The sequence below is a fragment of the Coregonus lavaretus genome, assembly GCF_964263955.1.
Source record: "Coregonus lavaretus genome assembly, chromosome: 1".
NCBI lineage: Eukaryota > Metazoa > Chordata > Actinopteri > Salmoniformes > Salmonidae > Coregonus > Coregonus lavaretus.
The window spans coordinates 67,387,333-67,410,139 of record NC_139988.1 but is presented as its reverse complement, the minus strand read 5'-3'; the positions used below and the strand labels follow the sequence as shown (position 1 = coordinate 67,410,139).

General features: G+C 41.7%; 3 protein-coding genes across 3 annotated transcripts; 1 reads left to right on the top strand and 2 right to left on the bottom strand.

The window, feature by feature from the left end:
- Positions 1-223: 223 nt before the first annotated feature.
- On the top strand, positions 224-3,670 carry LOC311135766 (troponin T, slow skeletal muscle-like; the record flags this gene model as incomplete). The annotated part of the gene is made up of 9 exons (XM_084169815.1): positions 224-243; positions 663-723; positions 989-1,105; positions 1,405-1,482; positions 1,645-1,758; positions 1,982-2,091; positions 2,483-2,573; positions 2,684-2,724; positions 3,625-3,670. Exons 2-9 carry the CDS (start codon positions 667-669, stop codon positions 3,668-3,670), a joined length of 654 nt encoding a protein of 217 aa, XP_084025941.1. The 5' UTR covers positions 224-243; positions 663-666.
- Positions 3,671-4,198: 528 nt separating this feature from the next.
- Positions 4,199-12,560, bottom strand: dnaaf3l (dynein axonemal assembly factor 3 like; the record flags this gene model as incomplete). The annotated part of the gene is made up of 11 exons (XM_084163787.1): positions 4,199-4,337; positions 4,628-4,702; positions 4,948-5,062; positions 5,294-5,456; positions 6,551-6,673; positions 6,934-7,056; positions 10,656-10,844; positions 11,090-11,244; positions 11,448-11,541; positions 11,754-11,860; positions 12,476-12,560. 11 exons carry the CDS (start codon positions 12,558-12,560, stop codon positions 4,199-4,201), a joined length of 1,368 nt encoding a protein of 455 aa, XP_084019913.1.
- A 3,322-nt stretch (positions 12,561-15,882) lies between these two features.
- syt5b (synaptotagmin Vb) lies at positions 15,883-21,999 on the bottom strand (the record flags this gene model as incomplete). Its single annotated transcript, XM_084173563.1, has 8 exons — positions 15,883-16,092; positions 16,199-16,332; positions 16,573-16,690; positions 16,852-17,019; positions 17,583-17,750; positions 20,241-20,339; positions 20,466-20,644; positions 21,810-21,999. The coding sequence occupies 8 exons, from the start codon at positions 21,997-21,999 to the stop codon at positions 15,883-15,885; spliced, it is 1,266 nt and encodes a 421-aa protein (XP_084029689.1).
- Between the last annotated feature and the right edge of the window lie 808 nt (positions 22,000-22,807).

Here is a 22,807-nt window from a genome sequence, read left to right as displayed (position 1 = left end):
CTAATTTAGGAAAGAGACGATTTTAGCTAGCAAGCTAGCCACCGGAGGACAATGACACAACAAGATGCAACCATTCAAGTTTTTTTCTGTCAATGGCAAAAATGTCCCACTCAACCCAATTACCTACTAGGAAGTTGAAATCCACCAATGCAAAGTATTAGTTGTGTTTTGGTTTGTTATTGATTTCCTCTGTCATTTCTTTCATGCCTTGTATTAAGAAGAAGAGGAACGTCCTAAATACAAGTATGTCTGTCTTCACAAGTAAACAGTTACTGCTAAGTTTGTGAATTAAATCGTGTTTCCTTTTCTTTTGAGGATTTGCTGTGTCATGACACAGAACACTTGGGGTCGGTTTCCCAGACAGATTAGTCCTCATTAAAACGTGTATATATTGAAAGCACTTTTTAGTCCAGGACTAGGCCTAATCTGTGTCTGGTAAAACCGTACCCTGAAGTCTGATTTCATATTGTATCTGAATACAAAGCATATAATTAAATCTAACAATTTTAATTGAATGTATCTTTACAGTACAAAGTACAACATGCACAGTTTAACAGAGGCAAATACTTGAGTAGTAATTTAAGTATATTTAGTAGTTTGGCATTTAGGTTGTCAGTGTGTTTAATCCTGATGTAAATCACTTACTTCATCTTGTTTTACAGGCCCATGGTCTCCCAGCTCGCTGCCCCCAAAAATCCTGAGGGGGATAGGGTGGACTTTGATGTGAGCCGACATGTGGGCTTTACCCATAGAGATAAAAATCTTTATCTCTGTTTTTTTCCCATATTATTTTCTGATCGCACTTACAGTTTCCCAGACCCATATTAATCTTAGTCCTGAACTAAAAAGCATTCTCAATAGTCTCCAATGAAAATGCTTATTAGTCCAGGACTAAGCTTAATGTGGGTTGGGGAAAATGGTCCCTTATGTATATATAGATCATTTTATTGATTTACTACTTGTATTCATTAACTCTGGTTTGTGACAGGACATCCACAGGAAGAGAATGGAGAAGGATCTTCTGGAGCTGCAGACCCTGATCGACGTCCATTTTGACCAGAGGAAGAAAGAGGAGGAAGAACTCATTGGGCTCAAGGACAGGATTGTAGGTCAATCACCCCATCGCTCTCTCACTCTCTCTCTCTCTTTCTCGCTCTCTCTCCTCTATCCTGTATGTTTTGTTTAATGTTTCATTTAATGTGCTTGTTGCAGGCATCTCTCTCGCTCTCTCTCTATAGTGTATACAGTATATACATCCATTCTCCATGGACAGGTCTATGTCTGGGAATAATGTATGTATGTGTGTTTAGAGAAAGGCTGATATGTGATTAGTGTAGTGGTATGTATAAATTAAGGTATTCATTGCTATTTACGAGACGAGTATGCACTTGGTTTCTATTCCAGGAGAACCGCAGATCAGAGAGAGCAGAGCAGCAGCGTGTGCGAGCGGAAAAAGAACGGGACAGACAGACGAGAATTGCGGTAGGCCTAAGCCGCAATACAGAGCATCTGCTTAAGCTAGCACTATCGAGGCACCTGTTATAAATGGTCATTGGCAGACAAAAACAATTAGTCTCATAAATCAATTGAATGCGTGTTGATATGATAAAACTATTGTACAAATATTCGATTTTTGGTACTCAGGAAGAGCGGCAGAGGAAGGAGGATGAGGAAGCCAAGAAAAGGGCAGATGACGACGCCAAGAAGAAGAAAGTGCTCTCTAACATGGGGGCTCACTTTGGGGGTTTCTTGGCAAAGGTCAGAATGCTAATGATATTGTAGACAAAGATGCTAGTGGAATAGGTCTTAAGCATAACCTTTACCAATGCTAACACTTTGTTGGTTGTAAGCATTTACAGTATACAGCAGGTGCTTTAGTTTGTGTGTGTATAAAATATGTGTTAACTAAATTAACCCTCGTAGTGCTGGTTTATTCACTTATTCAGTTGTGGGTGATGATTTTGCCCCCCCCCCCCCCCAGGCAGAACAGAGGAGAGGGAAGAGACAAACAGGGAGGGAGATCAAGAAGAAGACACTGGCGGAGAGACGCAAACCCCTCGCCATTGACAACCTGAGAGAGGACGGCCTGAGGTCAGTGATATCCTTTTCGGACTACTGAGCTAAGCTGAGCCGAGCTGTACTGCGCTGGCCTGGTTACGCATCTATCATAGGTCCTGCACCGTGCTGCTTAAGATTAAAGGACAATTTGGAAAGAAAATAACTGAGTTAGCCCAGTACGGTCGGGTTGGGATGATAGTATGAAAAGTGAATTAATGCCCTCTTAGAGATTGGAATTGATTATTTAAACTGTTGTTGAAGCAGTGAAAGAGGATACTTGAAATCTGAGCCAGAGCCTTCAAATGGAATAGTAGGCCTCAATGAACTTCACTTGCATTATCAAAGTCCTTGTTCTCCTGAGTGAATGAAGGTTGAGAGTACAAGTCCTCCTTCTCCAACTCCTAATGCCCTGTGTCTCTCTCAGGGAGAGAGCTAAAGAGATGTGGGAGTGGATCTACCAGCTCGAGTCAGACAAATTTGACCTGACTGAAAAGACGAGACGACAGAAATACGAGGTGAGGAGACCGCGATTGTACACCACAGTTATTTATGTCCTCTTTAGTCTGGTTAGCCCTTAAAGTATTTTATATGTGTATTGAAATTCCTTTTATTTAATTTTTTGCAGATAAACGTTCTTCTGAATAGAATTTCTCATGCCCAGAAATTGTAAGTGGATTTCTGCAATTCTGTCTGCCTTACCACTGAATGTTTATAGCACTGAATGTTTATAGCACATATATTAAAGTCAGCGGCCAGTAGGAAAACAACATATTTTAGAGCTCTTTGCAGGTTATATGACAATTTGCATACTATGCAAACGCCTCAAACGTTGACTGTGTCCTCTAATACCTGAAAACAGACTAGGGTTAGAGGACAGGAAATGTAGGTTCTGCAAGGATATATTTAGCATACACTGAGTGTACAAAACATTTCCATGACCAGGTGAATCCAGTTGAAAGCTATGATCTATTATTGATGTCACTTTTTAAATCCACTTCAATCAGTGTAGATGAAGGGAGGAGACAGGTTAAATAATACTTTCTAACCCCAATTGAGGCATGGATTGTGTATGTGTGCCATTCAGAGGGTGAATGGACAAGACAACAAATTTAAGTGCCTTTGAACGGGGTATGGTAGTAGGTGCCAGGCGCACCAGTTTGTGTCAAAATCTGCAACACTGCTGGGTTTTTCATGCTCAACAGTTTCCCGAGTGTATCAATAATGGTCCACCACCCGAAGGACATCCAGCCAACTTGACACAACTGTGGGAAGCATTGGAGTCAACATGGGCCAGCATCCTTGTGAAATGCTTTTGACACCTTATAGAGTCCATTGAGATGGGTTTATATTTAAGCAATAAGGCACGAGGGGGTGTGGTATATGGCCAATATACCACGGCTAAGGGCTGTTCTTATGCACGACGCGTCGCGGAGTGCCTGGACACAGATCTTAGCCATGGTATATTGGCCATATACCACACCCCCTCGTGCCTTATTGCTATTATAAACTGGTTACCAGTTTTGACTCTATGCTTTTTTCACACCCGAGCTCCCTCTATCTCTGCAGTAAAAAGGTCCATGGTAAGGGAAAGGTCGGGGGTCGCTGGAAGTGAGCACACAGTGGAAGCAGTGAAGAAAGAAGACCATATATTCTGTTTCAGGAAAGCGTTACAAAAACAATGTCTCAACATTTTTCTCTTGAACTCATTGAGCTGACACTATTTAATGTGTGACATTAACTGAAACAGATTCTATGTATTACTGTACTCATTAAAACGTGTATATATTTAACAAAACAAGTTATCTTTACTTCTGTAACACTAGAGGGAATTGGGTATGTAGGCTACATATGGGTACAACTCACCTACATGTCCATGGAATCACTTGTGAAGCAGACATGCTCTCATTTAATAGGCAATTTACAGAAGATCAAAACAGATGGATCAACAGGCCTAAAATGTGATTGAACTCTCACAAAATGTTACCTTTGCTTTCAATCAGCTTTTAACAGAATTGTCTCTTCTGTACATATATTCAGTATATGGCTCTGCCCCTCTTGCAGTACTGGAGACCTACCTAGTCAAACTAACTTGAAGTGTCAGAGGAGTAAAGCATAGAGTGCCTGATGGAATAGAACATATTCACTCCTTCTGTAATGTGAACGTGGCATAAACATCACTCTTCTCCTCCCGTGAGGGCTCAAACCCCGCCTCTTTGGCGATGTCACCGACTTTCTCAGCAAACCCCACTTCCTGCTCCTTGGTAAGATCCAATAGGTACCTGAGACATATGGAGAGGACACAGTCACTGAACAGCCCATCATCATACACACCTCAAACACAGGAAAAATGGATTGGAAAAATCATGACCTGTCAACAGCAGCAAATCACCCATTGACAATGTGTATATTCTTATGTTAATTACAATTAAAAGTATGATATGCAATTAACCAATTATTGTGTGGGTGAATACAAACTGATTTGCAAATACAGTGAAATACAATGAGCGTTGCACAATGAGTGAAATACAACAAGTAAATGGCAACAGTCACAAGTATGACAGACACTCACTTGGCCAGCTCCACCACGAGCGCGGCTTTGGGTGCAGCAATCTGTCTCAGTGTCGGGCTCAAATGGTGCACCATACTTCACAGTGAAGAAGAGGAAGGAGGAAGAGAGAGAGATACAGGCTGTAAAACTCACTGGCAGCAGAACGGTGGAACCACAGTAACCCTCACTGCTCGAGTGACGATCCCAAGAAGGTATTGCGTTTAACATAATACATTGTTCCTCATTCCAGGTCATGGAGTTCACAATGGTAATAGGTTTTTATAAATACGCTTGTGTGATAATCAATGTTTTGAAATGAACAAGGAGTGTTGCTGGCGTACCTGGCAGCACAGTAGATGCTGTTGAAAAAGTGGGAGTATTTCTGTTTCTCTGGCAGTTTAGAGAGAGAATCCAGGGGCAGGAAAGTCACTGACACCCCATTCAGGTGCATGAGCTCTGAAAGTGTTTTATTGTATAAGATAAAATAAATAGAAATAATACAATTAATTTTACAGGATAAAATACATAGTGCAATAGTGGGTTGTACAGTATTTTACTGTGTCAGGTATATGGTATAATACTTTGCAGTCAACACCAACATTATAGGCTATATACTTTAGCTTAGTGCAGCAGGACATAGTATTTGACAGTGTTTTTCAAGGCAATGTTCAGCATTGGGAGTTTTACCGTTGATTTGTGATTTGTGATGAGCTTCAGGTTGTGATGCTGGCTCCACTGTTACAAGGGCTTTCCCCTCCTCACTGCATGGCTGAGCAGGGGGAGTGCCCCCTCTACTGGACAAAGACTTGAACAACGCCTGCACGTTCACATACGAGATATCCTGGGCTGTCTGTCAGCGATGGAGAGAAAGTGGCATGAGAGAGGAAAATAAATGCTTACATTTTAAATCATATCTCTAGCTAGGTTTCCATTCATTTGTCGAAAGATTTTCAAGCGAATATTCTAATATTCGATCGATATGCACATTTTACCGGCAGAGGTGTGTTTCCATCAAACTGTGTAATGATGTAGTGTACATAACAAAATTTGCCGCAAAACTTTTCATTTACCGAATAAAGAAAACGAAAGTTTGTGTTTCCATCCCATTTTTAACTCTATCAATGGTTTTACCACAAAAAGTATTGCGATAAACAGCAAATTAGCCCACTCTGGTCTGGAGGACACATGCATTTTAGCCAACGGCTCGCAGATACAGTGCAGAGGGTACATGATGAGATTATGGATAAGAGAAAGATCCCACTGGGCACACACTGGTTGAATCAACATTGTTTCCACGTCATTTCAACGAAATTACGTTGAACCAATGTAGAATAGACGTTGAATTGACATCTGTGCCCAGTGCGATAATTCTCAATTGGCAGCCAAGCACTGATCATGTCACCAGCAAACAAATTAGGACCCTCAATATATTTATTGGAAATGAGCATCAAGCTCATCACCGTGCACTGTCACCACCCTGTGAAGTTCATCAATTTATAGCCTACTTTGCATGCTTTTCCAAGTCGTAGTGGCAGGACCACACAACATAGCATCAAGTGACTGCAGTTTAGCAGCGGTTCCACTGCCATTTGTCGCATGATTTATTTCCCAACATTGTCAACATTTAGGAAAGTTTACTGACAATTTGCTGTTTCCATCAAGCCTGTCGTGAGTTTTTTATCCGACAGGTACTTTATGCATAAACATGGTTAGATGAAAACATGGTTTCTCATAAAAAACACAAACATACATACATACATACAGTATCTCATAGGCTCATCTAACAGGATACAGACATAAAGCTGAATTATTTATGAGATATATTATTTGGATATACCTCAGGCATGATCTACTCAATATCAAAACTTCAACAATAAATACAATATTATTACAAGTTAATACAAAGAATTGCAATGTTTAGACAATGTTATTACATGTTATTACCTTGACGTGTTGCCCATTCTGTTTCTGCAGCAGTTTCTCATCATCTGTCTCGATGCCAAAGGAGAGGTAAGGACTGGACACAATGTCTCCCCAGTATCCCCTCATTGCCATTTTGTCACCCCTCTATACACAGGCACGCATGCACATGCACACACACACACACACACACACACACACACACACACACACACACACACACACACACACACACACACACACACACACACACACACACACACACACACACACACACACACACACACACACACACACACACACACACAGGGAAGAAGAGGGTAATGATACACCACCATTCTTTACCACAACATTGCCATTGCCAAAATCGTCAAAATGATAGTTTTACCAAAGAAACAATAACTTACATGACTGAATACTCGCATGGAGAGTAAGCTCTCATTCGCCATTTGGTAGATGCCCTCCCTCATCTCAAAGGCCACGCCCCGCTCCCTCCATAGTTTGTAGTGCTGTTTGTTGATGACGCCACACTGAAGTGAGGAAAGAGAGGGAAAGGGAAAGAACATTAGGCCTTTGTTTCACTGACAATCAGTAGGCTGAGCACAGTCAGTATTTACAGTGGGGAAAAAAAGTATTTAGTCAGCCACCAATTGTGCAAGTTCTCCCACTTAAAATGATGAGAGAGGCCTGTAATTTTCATCATAGGTACACGTCAACTATGACAGACAAAATGAGATTTTTTTTCTCCAGAAAATCACATTGTAGGATTTTTTATGAATTTATTTGCAAATTATGGTGGAAAATAAGTATTTGGTCAATAACAAAAGTTTCTCAATACTTTGTTATATACCCTTTGTTGGCAATGACACAGGTCAAACATTTTCTGTAAGTCTTTACAAGGTTTTCACACACTGTTGCTGGTATTTTGGCCCATTCCTCCATGCAGATCTCCTCTAGAGCAGTGATGTTTTGGGGCTGTCGCTGGGCAACACGGACTTTCAACTCCCTCCAAAGATTTTCTATGGGGTTAAGATCTGGAGACTGGCTAGGCCACTCCAGGACCTTGAAATGCTTCTTACGAAGCCACTCCTTCGTTGCCCGGGCGGTGTGTTTGGGATCATTGTCATGCTGAAAGACCCAGCCACGTTTCATCTTCAATGCCCTTGCTGATGGAAGGAGGTTTTCACTCAAAATCTCACGATACATGGCCCCATTCATTCTTTCCTTTACACGGATCAGTCGTCCTGGTCCCTTTGCAGAAAAACAGCCCCAAAGCATGATGTTTCCACCCCCATGCTTCACAGTAGGTATGGTGTTCTTTAGATGCAACTCAGCATTCTTTGTCCTCCAAACACGACGAGTTGAGTTTTTACCAAAAAGTTCTATTTTGGTTTCATCTGACCATATGACATTCTCCCAATCCTCTTCTGGATCATCCAAATGCACTCTAGCAAACTTCAGACGGGCCTGGACATGTACTGGCTTAAGCAGGGGGACACGTCTGGCACTGCAGGATTTGAGTCCCTGGCGGCGTAGTGTGTTACTGATGGTAGGCTTTGTTACTTTGGTCCCAGCTCTCTGCAGGTCATTCACTAGGTCCCCCCGTGTGGTTCTGGGATTTTTGCTCACCGTTCTTGTGATCATTTTGACCCCACGGGGTGAGATCTTGCGTGGAGCCCCAGATCGAGGGAGATTATCAGTGGTCTTGTATGTCTTCCATTTCCTAATAATTGCTCCCACAGTTGATTTCTTCAAACCAAGCTGCTTACCTATTGCAGATTCAGTCTTCCCAGCCTGGTGCAGGTCTACAATTTTGTTTCTGGTGTCCTTTGACAGCTCTTTGGTCTTGGCCATAGTGGAGTTTGGAGTGTGACTGTTTGAGGTTGTGGACAGGTGTCTTTTATACTGATAACAAGTTCAAACAGGTGCCATTAATACAGGTAACGAGTGGAGGACAGAGGAGCCTCTTAAATAAGAAGTTACAGGTCTGTGAGAGCCAGAAATCTTGCTTGTTTGTAGGTGACCAAATACTTATTTTCCACCATAATTTGCAAATAAATTCATTAAAAATCCTACAATGTGATTTTCTGGAAAAAAAATCTCAATTTGTCTGTCATAGTTGACGTGTACCTATGATGAAAATTACAGGCCTCTCTCATCTTTTTAAGTGGGAGAACTTGCACAATTGGTGGCTGACTAAATACTTTTTTCCCCCACTGTATTTCATAGTGAACAGAAGATGTCAACAGCCAGGAATCAATAAGTGTAGATAATAAACAATCTATGTCATTGTTTTGGTGTCTTTTCAGAATGTAGGAAACCAGCCATTCCATTTGTTTATCACGATCAGCTATGTTGCATGAATTTCCTTTTCTATAATAATATAATAATATGCCATTTAGCAAACGCTTTTATCCAAAGCGACTTACAGTCATGCGTGCATACATTTTTTGTGTATGGGTGGTCCTGGGGATCGAACCCACTACCTTGGCGTTACAAGCGCCGTGCTCTACCAGCTGAGCTACAGAGGACCAGGTTTTCTAACCTACAGTACCAGTCAAAAGTTTGGACACACCTACTCATTCAAGGGTTTTTCTTAATGTTTTACTAATAATAGTGAAGACATCAAAACTATGAAATAACACATATGGAATCATGTAGTAACCACAAAAGTGTTAAACAAATCAAAATATATTTTATATTTAGCCACCCTTTGCCTTGATGACAGCTTTGCACACTCTTGGCATTCTCTCAACCAGCTTCACCTGGAATGCTGTTCCAACAGTCTTGAAGGAGTTCCCACATATGCTGAGCACTTGTTGGCTGCTTTTCCTTCACTCTGCCGTCCGACTCATTCCAAACCATCTCAATTGGGTTGAGGTCGGGGGATTGTGGAGGCCAGGTCATCTGATGCAGCACTCCATCACTCTCCTTCTTGGTAAAATAGCCCTTACACAGCCTGGAGGTGTGTTGGGTCATTGTCCTGTTGAAAAACAGTGTGCCTTGAATTCTAAATAATTCAAGACAGTGTCACCAGCAAAGCACCCCACACAATAACACCTCCTCCTCCATGCTTTACGGTGGGAACTACACATGCGGCGATCATCCGTTCACCAAAACCGCGTCTCACAAAGACACAGCGGCTGGAAACAAAAATATCAAATTTGGACTCAAGACCAAAGTACACATTTCCACTGGTCTAATGTCCATTGCTCGTGTTTCTTGGCCCAAGCAGGTCTCTTCTTCTTATTGGTGTCCTTTAGTAATGGTTTCTTTGCAGCAATTCGACCATGAAAGCCTGATTCACGCAGTCCCCTCTGAACAGTTGATGTTGAGATGTGTCTGTGACTTGAACTCTGTGAAGCATTTATTTGGGCTGCAATTTCTGAGGCTGGTAACTCTAAGGAATGTATCCTCTGCAGCAGAGGTAACTCTGGGTCTTCCATTCCTGTGGCGGTCCTCATGAGAGCCAGTTTCATCATAGCGCTTGATGGTTTTTGCGACTGCACTTGAAGAAACTTTCAAAGTTCTTGAAATGTTCCGTATTGACTGACCTTCATGTCTTAAAGTAATGATGGACTGTTGTTTCTCTTTGCTTATTTGAGCTGTTCTTGCCATAATATGGAGTTGGTCTTTTACCAAATAGGAGGACTATCATCTGTATACCACCCCTCCCTTGTCACAACACAACTGCTTGGCTCAAACGCATTAAGAAGGAAATAAATTCCACAAATTAACTTTTAAGAAGGCACACCTGTTAATTGAAATGCATTGAGAGAATGCCAAGAGTGTGCAAAGCTGTCATCAGGGCAAAGGGTGGCTATTTGAAGAATCTCAAATATAAAATATATTTTGATTTGTTTAACACTTTTTTGGTTACTACATGATTCCATATGTGTTATTTCATAGTTTTGATGTCTCCACTATTATTCTACAATGTAAAAAATAGTAAACATAAAGAAAATCCCTTGAATGAGTAGGTGTGTCCAAAATGTTGACTGGTAGTGTATGTCAAAGCATCCCTTGATTGTGCTGCACTATGCCACATACCTAGCCTGGTCCCAAAATGTGCCAACTTGACGATCTTTGACAGGCCATGTATAGGACCTGCAGGCTAACACATACATACCCCTTTCTGGTGTAGCTTCATGGTGAGGTCCCAGTCGAAGCAGCCCACCCTGGAGTCATAGCGGGTGCCCAGATGCTGCCGGACCCGGCCGTCCCAGGCCTTGGCTATTGATACGGGGGCAGAACGTGCAGATGAGGGGGGGTGGATCCATTGTTTGAATATCCTGTCCAAATCATCACGCTCCTTGAACTGTTAAAGTTTAAAGGAAAAAGTTAAATGGGAATCATGGATTATGGATAATTGAAGCATTGGAAATGGTGGAAGAACACTGGTTTATAAGCTCAATGGTCATTTATCAATATAAGATTCCTCATATTCACTCCGTCCCCAAAGTTACTGTGATGGTAGATTTTTTAAAAATTAGTCCTCAATTTCCAAGAATTTAAATATATACTCTGACAGATAAGTAGACAAAAAGACGGACAGTTTCTTACTCTGAGATGCGTGGTGTCCAGGCAGGGATTTGCGGGTTTTTCTAGTGTCTCAGTGACTGAGAGAGACAGTTGTGACGCCACGTGTCTCAGTGTCTCCTCTGTCTGACTGCGGACCTCACTGTTACCAAACAACTCCAGGAAAACCTCAGTCTTTTCTGGGAATACAGACACAGTATAATAAGCACACAGGGTACAATTGGATTTAAAGCTTACTTAATTAACATACTACAAGGTCTAAATGTATTGCAACATGCAAGAAAATAATGTAGTATATGCATAACATTAGTGGATATAAGGCTACTTTGATGTTTCTATTGCAGTTTCTATGGATAGTCTATGGATTATCGCTATGACTGACCGTGAAGTCCCATGCTCTCCTGGGGTGTCAGAGACAGAAAGAGGAGCAGCAGTTGTCGAGCCACTACGTCCATACTATTCTCTATCACCCATATCTGCCAGGAAACAGAGACAGGTGATAGTTTATTAACCATAGACCTAATACTTGTGCTGCAAATTCAGTCCGACCACTGAAGACACGAAAGACTGAAATCCCTTGGCTTGGGCACTCAAGATGCACACGACATTAACATAGCACAATATTATGGTGTTATTGTGTTACTAACTGGGACAGACATACATTAAAGTTACAAATGTTGTAACTCACATGAAGGGTATCTGTGTCTCTCAGGCCAGCAATGGTCTTGAGTATGTGTCTTGGGTCACCACTTCCCACCAGTAAAACATTTACCTCACCCTCCTGCCTCTCTGAGCCTGAGCAAGAGAGAGAGAGAGAGAGAGCGTGAGAGAGACTCCACCATAAATTTTACAACAAGGGGATTGATTTACATTGGGATTAAAATGCAGCAATCTGCAATATTGCGGCGTATTATTGTTGCAAACAGCTGGCAAGACACTTACCCAATTTGGTCTGGTTAAATCTCACTCACAGTTACTACCCACTGGGCACAGACATTCAATGTAATTTCATTGAAATGACGCAGAAACAATGTTGATTCAACCAGTGTGTGCCCAGTTGTTTTGGGTAAGGGATTAATTGTGCAGAGGTTAAAACAAAAATACAACATAACATATCATTTTGCCAAATAAGAAGATAAGCTTTGGAAGCTGTAGGACTAATGATAATACTTATGTTATCTGATAATGCAGTTGACATAACATCTCCTACAATTGTATTTCTATATGTTTTAGCTATAGGGGCTACACTTCCCACGGGGAGCCAGTATGAAAAATGAATGCACTCACTAATTGTAAGTCGCTCTGGATAAGAGCGTCTGCTAAATGACTAAAATGTAAAATGTAAAAACTCTGTGGTATTTCCATAAAAAAGAACGTAGGTAAGAAAAAGGTCAGCCACGTGATTCTCACCTCTGCACAGCAGGAGGTCACGCGCAGGACTGAAGCCCCACCAGGTCACACAGCCCGCGCCCTCCATAGTTCGACCAGTGCTCATTCTGAAGACGACATGTTGTAACGTTAACTGTTTTATTTCCACTGGGTAAGTAATGTATCTTTTCCTTGTCGCCCATCAATATATAAAAATGAAAACGCTTCCTCTGGTAGCTTGCAAAAGGGTTCAGCAGTAATTTAGTTCATCAAGTTTTAACTGCACCTGAGCAAGCCAGCCACATTTCTACATAGCTTGCAAATAAGCATTGGCCTATTTTAGTAATATTCAGCGAAGCGTATTCCAAATAAATATTAGCATGCTGTTAACAAGACAAGTATAGCAATTAGTTAGATAACGTTAGATAGCTTACTAGCTAACTTTCATAGCTAGCTAGCTACAGTAACTTTCTCAAGATGTCAGACTGTGTGACTTGACTGGCATGCATACAAACTCATGTGCGAAGATAGATAATTTTCATCATGATGAGTTGTGGAAAGGAGACAAGTCAAATACAGTTATTTTTGTCATGACATTTGGATAAACTCACCTCTCGTCAGGGCACTCTCAAGCCAAACCTTTTCAGTGTAGTTTATGATGTGTTGCTAAGCAACACTTTTTCAAAGAATTAAGAGTAGCGTCCTCTATGTCCCTCTTGTGTAACTGCAGCATTTTCCATAGTTGAGAGCAGATGCATAAGAAACCCCACATTTCTTTAACATTATTATTTATTTTGTATAACTGAAGTCACTGAACAAAATTATTTATATGACTAGGCAAAATAGGGAGCATTATTTAGCACATTGACATAGCACCTCACACTGCATTTTACTTTTTTACTAACAGAAATATACTGAAGAGAAATATAAACTCAGCATGCAACAATTTCATCGATTTTACTGAGTTACAGATCATTTAAGGAAATTAGTAAATTCAAATAAATTAATTAGGCCCTAATCTATGGATTTCACATGACTGGGCAGGGGCGTAGACATGGGGAGCCAGGGCCAGCCAATCAGAAATAGTTTTTCCCCACAAAAGGGCTTTATTACAGACATAAATACTCCTCAGTTTCATCAGCTGTCCGGGTGGCTGGTCTCAGACGATCCCGCAGGTGAAGAAGCCGGATGTGGAGGTCCTGGGCTGGTGTGGTTACCAGGGGCGGTGTGTTCATTAGGGCGATATGGGCGACGCACTGCCAAACAGGAAAAGGAAGGGATTTTTTTTCTAATCAATTATATCACGGCAACAGCAGTTATCAGTGTTCTAATCTAGACGTCTGATCTGCCACCAATCAGGCTAAAGTCGTGCTTCAAATGGCCCCGCCCCTTTTGGGGCGATTTCAGTCAGGTTGAAAATCGCCCCAGAAGTCTCTCATAGACTCTCATGTAAAATCTTTTTTTTTCAAATATCAGAGCTTTCAATACAATCTCTATGGGTTTCGGGAGGGCTTGCACTTACGCGCTTTCGTCATACGTAACATAACCATGAACGTAACTAAGAAAAGAGCGGGTAGCAGCGTCAATCAATTCACGTACTACTGTCAAGATGGCTATCGTTCAGTGCAACTCGATTGTCTCTTTGAAAGAAGTTCCTTTTTGTCGGCGAACAAATCAAGATAAATTGGCAACGAAACAATTAGGACCTCCCAGACCAAATTTTATAATTCAACAGGTTTCTACTAAAGGGGGAAAGTCCTACACCCGAGGATTTTCCAAAAATTGGTACGAACGAAAAACCTGGCTAGCAGGCTGCGATGTAGCTAATGCAGTCTTCTGCTACCCCTGCTTACTCTTTCACCCTGAAGGCGGCACGGCAGACAGCACCGCTTGGACAGCGACTGGTGTAACGGACATGCACCATCTTTCAGAAAAGATTAAGAAACATGAGCTGTCAAAGACCCACATGGATAGCTGTTTGAGATTGTCTGCTTTGGGGAGAGTGAACATTGCCACTCAGCTGGATGAGGGATACAGGCTAGCTGTCCGCCGCCACAACGATGAGGTTAGCAAGAACCGCCACATCCTCAGCCGGCTAATCCAGTGTGTGAAGTTTTGCGGAGTGTTTGAGTTAGCTTTGCGAGGCAAAGATGAAACTGAGGGCTCCACCAACCCTGGTATTTTTCTTGGACTTGTCAACTTTGTGGCACAATTAGATGAGGTGTTTTATGGAAATGTATATTGTTTATGCAGTGTTGAGGAATGTGAAAGAACACCCTTGATTATTTTTACTGTGATAACTTATTTTGCTTTTGTAAGCCAACACTTTTGAGATCAGTCAATAAATGCTTCTGGTATTGACTTATATGCTGCCCCTGTCTTCATGTTGTTGCTGGACATATCTTTTTTTAAATGTGTGTAGGTCACCTAAATCATCAGAAAAATTGCCCCCCCTGAGAATTTTTTCAGGAGCCGCCACTGGTGGTTACACGTGGTCTGCGGTTGTGAGGCAGGTTGGACATACTGCCAAATTCTCTAAATTGACATTGAAGGCGGCTTATGGTAGAGAAATTTACATTAAATTCTCAGGTAACAGCTCTGGTGGACATTCCTGCAGTCAGCATGTGTGACAAAACTGCACATTTTAGAGTGGTCTTTTATTGTCCCCAGCACAAGGTGAACCTGTGTAATGATCATGCTGTTTAATCAGCTTATTGATATGCCACACCTGTCAGGAGGATGGATTATCTTGGCATGGGATGTAACAAATTTGTGCAAAACATTTGAGAGAAATAAGCTTTTTGTGAATATGGAACATTTCTGGTATATTTTATTTCAGCTCATGAAACATGGGACCAACATTTTACATTTGCGTTTATATTTTTGTTCAGTATAGTTGAAGTATCTTACAACCAACAAGCAAAACATAATGCAAACTTAATTCTAACTATAACCACTGCCACTAATTATGTTTTTAACGTAGGCCTACATGACAGTTCACAAAATCAGAAATTGTCTATTTGTGTGGAATGCAAGCTTGTCAATGAGTCAAAAACCAATTTAATTCCTTCATCTGATTGTCTGTAGCCTATAAGGCCATATAACAAGGGTGCATATTTTACAGATATATATATATTTTTTACATCTAGGCCTACATTTAGAAACCAACAGTGTGACGTTTTATAAAACAACTAAAGAACACAATTTGGGCTATAATCATTCCTGAACATTGAGACAAATGCAGGTAATTTTACACAAACACATGAACGGTCATGCTGCGATGTGTGCACACGCACACACACTCTTAACAAAAAAGAATGACAAAAAGAGATGACAGAAAATCAGACAGAGGCAAACATACAAAGAGGTCTTAATAACACTGAAAGACATATCAAAACGTTTGCTTTCCTTGTGGACAACATTAATGATCCAAGGATGTTGAGGGATCATTAACGAGGTGGGACCTTCAGAGCTGCATCCACCTCCTCCTCTGGGCAGAGGACATGCCATTGGGCAACTGGACGTCTCGGATTGGCCAACATTTCTGACCAATGTTTGAGACCAACTCCTGTGGCACCGTAACCCATGAAGGTCTTGCCAATTGCATCGTTGCTCCCAAGCTTGTCATAGTCATACACTGTTATGACGACCTGCACTTTCTGAATAAGAAACACAGAAGATACATTAAAACACTTACTATACTTCCAGAATACTGACTGGGTACTCTGCAACTACAAATGGATTGATAAGGCAAAGATGCAATACCTGAATCTGCTCGAAGGGAATCTCAAAGCTGAAGCTCTCATTGAAGTAAGGATTGAGTGTGTTCTTCTTGACAGTTGTCTTCTTCTTCTTGATTCGTTTCCCATTGTGCTGCAGAACAATCTTCACAAATGGATCTGAGGGAACGGTGGAAGAGAAGGGAGCAAGCCAATTAGTCAAATGTTTTTTGGTAGACTTTGATCAGACAAGGCTTCATGCCGGACAGCTGGTAGACTCATGAGGAACAATTTTACACATATCTCATTGGATGAATCTGTAATCATGTAAACTGAAAACGTTGCTGATACGTTTGCGAGGCCGTACAACCTTGGAGGGAACGAGAAAATACAACTATTTGTTGAGAGATTTAAAATCACCTGATAAGCCACCAACATCCATCTTCTTTAGGTTCTTGGCCTCCATGATGTTGATAGTGAGTTTGCCAGCAGTAGGTACATAGCGCAAGGAGATGCAGACATCACCCAGTTTCTCTGCCTGAGAGATGCACATCAGAACAACATGGTGTTAAACCACCAGCCAGAAACAGATCAAATAAGGAGGAAACTATTACATTAGGTTGTGATCTATCCATCATGCGAATGTGGGGGTGACTGGATGGATGACCAAAGAGTTAGTAATACCACAGTACATCATACCTCTTCTTTTTCACTGTTCTCCAGGTCCCTCCAACATTGCATTGGTTGTCCCAGATCCACACTGTTCATGGGGATCTTTATCTCCCCAATCACATCATGCTTGGAGAAACGGTCAAAGTCGAAGACCTGCAACACCAGGATCTTCCCTCCCAACTCTGTGTACGGGATCTTGGAGGAAAGGCAGGGGCATTAGTCACAAGTGAATGTCTGCCCAACTGATGTGCCTCAGAGAGATATTTATGTCATGCATGGTTGGCTCTGGCTTAGAGTTATTAAAAAACAGCATTGGTTAGTGCAGTTCTTAATAGGTATATCAATGTATGGCGGTTTGCCGGAATTGATCAAAAACAGTTCTATGTAAAATAGCAAGTATACCATAAAACTTAACATGCCAACATAAAAATACATATAACTATCAAATCCAGACAAACTAAGCAAACAAATGAAAACATGTATTGACAGGAGACAAGTAAAAATGCATTCTTAATTCTGCATTTTTAAAGTTGTTCGGGGATACCTTGACGGACGGCAATCAGAGAACGAGAGACAAACTACGAAGGGAAGCACGGACATGGGCTCGACTTCTGCCCACGTGAACTCAGAGACCAACAAGTGATACATCATCAACAACCTGGAACACCAACACAAGCTGCTACAGAGACAGAAAACAAACATACCCAGACATAAGACAAACAAACAAACAAAGCCACAAGGTCAGACACCACGTAAACCTTGAAGATGAAGGTCTCGTTGAAAACCGGGCACAGGTTCTTGCGCTGGACCTTAGTTTCATGCTTCTTCTTTTTGTCTGGGAGCAGGTAGACTTTTACATAGGGGTCCGAGGTACCCCCCATATCCATGGCAGCCAGATCCTGAGCCTGGAGGATACCCACTATAAGCTTTGGAGAGAGAAGACCAAGAGGAGGAGTCAGGATGATCAGGTGAAGAATAAAACACCCAGAGGTTCAAGACATTTCTCCCAGTGTCGCGACTTCGGCCGAGGCTGCCTCCCCTCCTTGTTCGGGCAGGCTTCGGGGTTCGTCGTCACCGGCTTACTAACCACTGCCGCCCCAATCATCATCACAATTGTCTGGTCTTGTCAATCACACACACCTGGTTCCTATCCCCTAATTAGTCTGTGTATAAGTGTTCCCTCTGCCCCCTTGTGGGTGATTGTTAATTGTGAGAGTAATGTAGCTCGGTGGAGCTACTCATAACATTGTGTTGCCAGGGTAGTTTTTCCCCCTGTGCCTATGTATTCTTGGATTCCGTTACAGTGTAATTGCCAGGGATGTTTGTTTCCCCTGTGCCTGTTTCGTTGATCGCTATTGGAGCGCATTTGTGTGTCAACAAAGGAATAAACTCTGTATTCAGTGATTACCCTCCTGCGCCTGACTCCTTTCACCACACTCACCACACCCAGAAAGTCTCAATTTCAGACATGGTTCATATTAATGTCACACACATTATTGAATATATATATATATATATATATATATATATATATATATATATATATATAGTATACACACACTACATTTTTACATTTACATTTGAGTCATTTAGCAGACGCTCTTATCCAGAGCGACTTACAGTTAGTGAGTGCATACATTATAAATTGTGTTTTTGTTTGTTTTTATTGTTTTATTTTCATACTAGCCCCCCGTGGGAATCGAACCCACAACCCCGGCGTTGCAAACGCCATGCTCTACCAACTGAGCTACATCCCCAAAAAAACACTACATGGCCAAAAGTATGTGGACACCTGCTCGTCGAACATCTCATTCCAAATCATGGGCATTAATATGGAGTTGGTCCCCCCTTTGCTGCTATAACAGCCGCCACTCTTCTGGGAAAGCTTTCCACTAGATGTTGGAACATTGCTGCGAGGACTTGCTTCTATTCAGCCACAAGAGCATTAGTGAGGTCAGGCACTGATGTTGGGCGATTAGGCCTGGCTCGCAGTCAGCGTTCCAATTCATCCCAAAGGTGTTCAATGGGATTTAGGTCAGGGCTCTGTGCAGGCCAGTCAAGTTCTTCCACACCGATCTCGACAAACCATTTCTGTATGGACCTCGCTTTGTGCACGGGGCCATTGTCATGCTGAAACAGGAAAGGGCCTTCCCCAAACTGTTGCCAAAAAGTTGAAGCACAGAATCGTCTAGAATGTCATTGTATGCTGTAGCGTTAAGATTTCCCTTCACTGGAACTAAGGGGCCTAGCAGCACGAACCGTGAAAAACAACACCAGACTATTATTCCTCCTCCACCAAACTTTACAGTTGGCACTTGGGGCAGGTAGCGTTCTCCTGGCATCTGCCAAACCCAGATTTGTCCTTCGGACTGCCAGATGATGAAGCGTCATTCATCAATTCAGAGAACACGTTTCCACTGCTCCAGGCGGTGAGCTTTACACCACTCCAACCAACTCTTGGTATTGCGCATGGTGATCTTAGGCTTGTGTGCAGCTGCTCGACCATGGAAACCCATTTCATGAAGCTCCCGACGAACAGTTCTTGTGCTGACATTGCTTCCAGAGGCAGTTTGGAACTCGGGAGTGAGTGTTGCAACCGAGGACAGACGATTTCTACGCGCTACGAGCTTCAGCATTCGGCTGTCCCGTTCTGTGAGCTTGTGTGGCCTACCACTTCGAGGCTGAGCCGTTGTTGCTTCTAGATATTTCCACTTCACAATAAAAGCACTTACAGTTGACCGTGGCAGCTCTAGCAGGGCAGAAATTTGACAAACTGACTTGTGGAAAGGTGGCATCCTATGACGGTGCCATGTTGAAAGTCACTGAACTCTTCTGTACGGGCCATTCTACTGCCAATGTTTGTCTATACTGCCAATGTTTGTCTATGGAGATTGCATGGCTGTGTGCTCGATTTTATACACCTGTCAGCAACGGGTATGGGTGAAATAGCCAAATCCACTAATTTGAAGGGGTGTCCACATACTTAACTAATATTGACACACACCAGTTAGGCTAGTATTTTGCTGTTTTACATCTTTACTAAGTGTATGAACTGATTGTAAGTTACTCTGGAGAAGAGCATCTGCTACACTAAATAACAGAATTGCAACAAATGTGCTGTGCTGTCATACATAAGGAACAGTGTTTTGTGCAGTCATGTGACATAGCAAGACTATCCAGAAATGGGAATTACACAAAAAATGTAAGCAATTGTCTGAGGATGGTGCTGGACCATCTGAGATAAAAAGAAAAGGGGACAGTTGGATGAAAAAGCTTTAAATAAAGGTTAAAATCCAGGTCATGTGACATGATTGCGCAAAACACAGGGCGCTAGTAATACAGTATTAATATGTTGTGCCACAGGGGCCTCTTTTGACAAAGTATTGTACCATACAACCAAAAGGACTTGGCACTACCTGGGCATCTGTGAAGTTGTAGTCCAAGGAGAACTCCAGTTTTCCCAGCTTCTCCTGTTCCTTCTCCTCTCCTTCCCCTTCTTTCTTATCCCCCTCTTCCTGAATAATAGATCGCAGACACATATTTTCTGTTTTTGTTTGATACTGCATGGCACTGTCTATATTTGTCATATTCATGGGAAATGTGTATGTAATTTCTTCCTATCTTTCCCGTGTCCTTCTTACCTTATCCCCACCCTCTCCTCCCCCTTCGTTGTCTGCCTTCCTCCGACGGCCAGCCTTCCTCTCCCTCACTTTCTTAGTTTTTTTCTTTTTCCCAAAGCATTTTTTGAAGAGGCAGAACGTGCAGCATCCTACCAAAACCAGCACCACCACAACGATGGCCCCAACTGCCCACATAGGGACTACAGAAGAAAGAGGTAACAACACAATTAACATCTAAAGACATACTGTCTATCTTAACATATGAGAAACTATACCAAGATACTTGAAACAGTGAGGGAAGCAGAAAGTATACCAGGACAAGAAAATATAGCAGGACAAACTAAATATAAAAATAGTGGGAAGTCTATTCAAGTACCCTAAGGTGCTAGATGTTGACTAGTGTTTGACATCTGAATAAGGGACAAGGTTTGTTAATGACGGTGAAAAACAAATCTTAAAGGAAAACAATAACAGACATAATTGCTATAGACTTAGATGGGGTTGTAATGTCACAATGTACACAGGAGAAGGGAGGCTAGGGGGTGATCAATCTACCAATATACAGTTGCGGTCAAATATTTGTGCAAGATTCACTATTTCTTCTCAAATAAGTTGAAATTGGAAAAACAACGTTGGTGTTCACGTGTGTATTTGTTTGATTTACATCTGAACAGGACCAACATCAAAACTGAAATTGAGACTTTTCTCTTCAAAGTAAAAAAATGTCCTGGACTAAATTATTCAAAATTAAAATTAATTTGATTGGAGGCAAGTCATTCTTGTTTACGGTGTAATTTATGTCAACTGTGGTAAGTTGTAGGTGCCTACAGGGTAACAATAGCCATTCAACCAGTTTTGAAAGAGAAAACAGAACTTTCTCCATTGCACTCCATTATAAAGTGCAAAGGTGCCAATATATTTGACCGCAACTGTAGGTATATTCAAAGTAAATGCACACGGAGAATGAAAACGTTATTACTTCTTTGAATAAGTCCTGTGAGAAAAGAGGAATGATATGATAAAATGAAGATGAAGGGAGATGATGAAGTGAAGTGTATCCTGCATAACACCTATACATCTATTTTTTTTAAAGAATGTGAATCCCGTGTTCCTTTCCATAGTTCTAACATCTGTCATGGCTTATATGTATGATCCCATAACTCTTGTTCTATTTTTGTCACCAGCTCTCACTCAGTCCCTCCACCCAAAAATCCATGAGAGAATTACATTGCTGCATCAGGATCAGGACCCAAGCAGATTTCAACCTTCCACGATAGCTACAGAGATGACATAAAAGTTAGGAAAACAGCATCTGTGGAGTCCTCAGTCTTGCCCAATTCCATCTATATGCCAGGAACTACTTACGTGGCAGATGGCCAATCTCATTCATGAACTTGTTCTTCATGTGGTCATAGTTGTGGTGGCCGGGGTGGTGTGCTGGAGGGACGTGGGTAGCTGGCTCCTCTGCTTGTTCTGGCACTTTTTCATGTTCATGTTCTGGTTTTGCCGGCTCCGCAGCCCGACGAGCCCGGAACTGCACACTGGCCATCCTCATTTCAGCTGACAAATAGCAGGTACAGGGCAAGGAAGCATAGGATTAGTTGGCCCCAAACAAATTCTAGGCAATGTTGACACAGATAATGATGATTATTGATAGAATAAGATAATTTTTTGTATCATGTATTTATGTCATTGTATGGATCGTTTATAACATTCACCCTTCTAATTGCAGTGTGTGAATTCAAGTAGGCTATACATACAGTGAGGGAAAAAAGTATTTGATCCCCTGCTGATTTTGTACGTTTGCCCACTGACAAAGACATGATCAGTCTATAATTTTAATGGTAGGTTTATTTGAACAGTGAGAGACAGAATAACAACAAAAAAATCCAGAAAAACGCATGTCAGAAATGTTATGAATTGATTTGCATTTTAATGAGGGAAATAAGTATTTGACCCCTCTGCAAAACATGATTTAATACTTTTTTCCCTCACTGTATGTATAGCCTACTTGAATTCACACACTGCAATTAGAAGGGTGAATGTTATAAACGATCCATACAATGACATAAATACATGATACAACAAATTATCTTATTCTATCAATAATCATTATTATCTGTGTCAACATTGCCTAGAATTTGTTTGGGGCCAACTAATCCTATGCTTGATTGGAGGCAAGTCATTCTTGTTTACGGTGTACGATGCTCAACAAGGCTGACCTTAATCCCTTTTCCTCTCATCCCACCCCTCCCCATAACCCACCATGTCTCCCCCCTCTCACTCCCCTTCACTCCCTAGCTCCCTCCCTATCTATCTATCTACAGTGAGGGGAAAAAAGTATTTGATCCCCTGCTGATTTT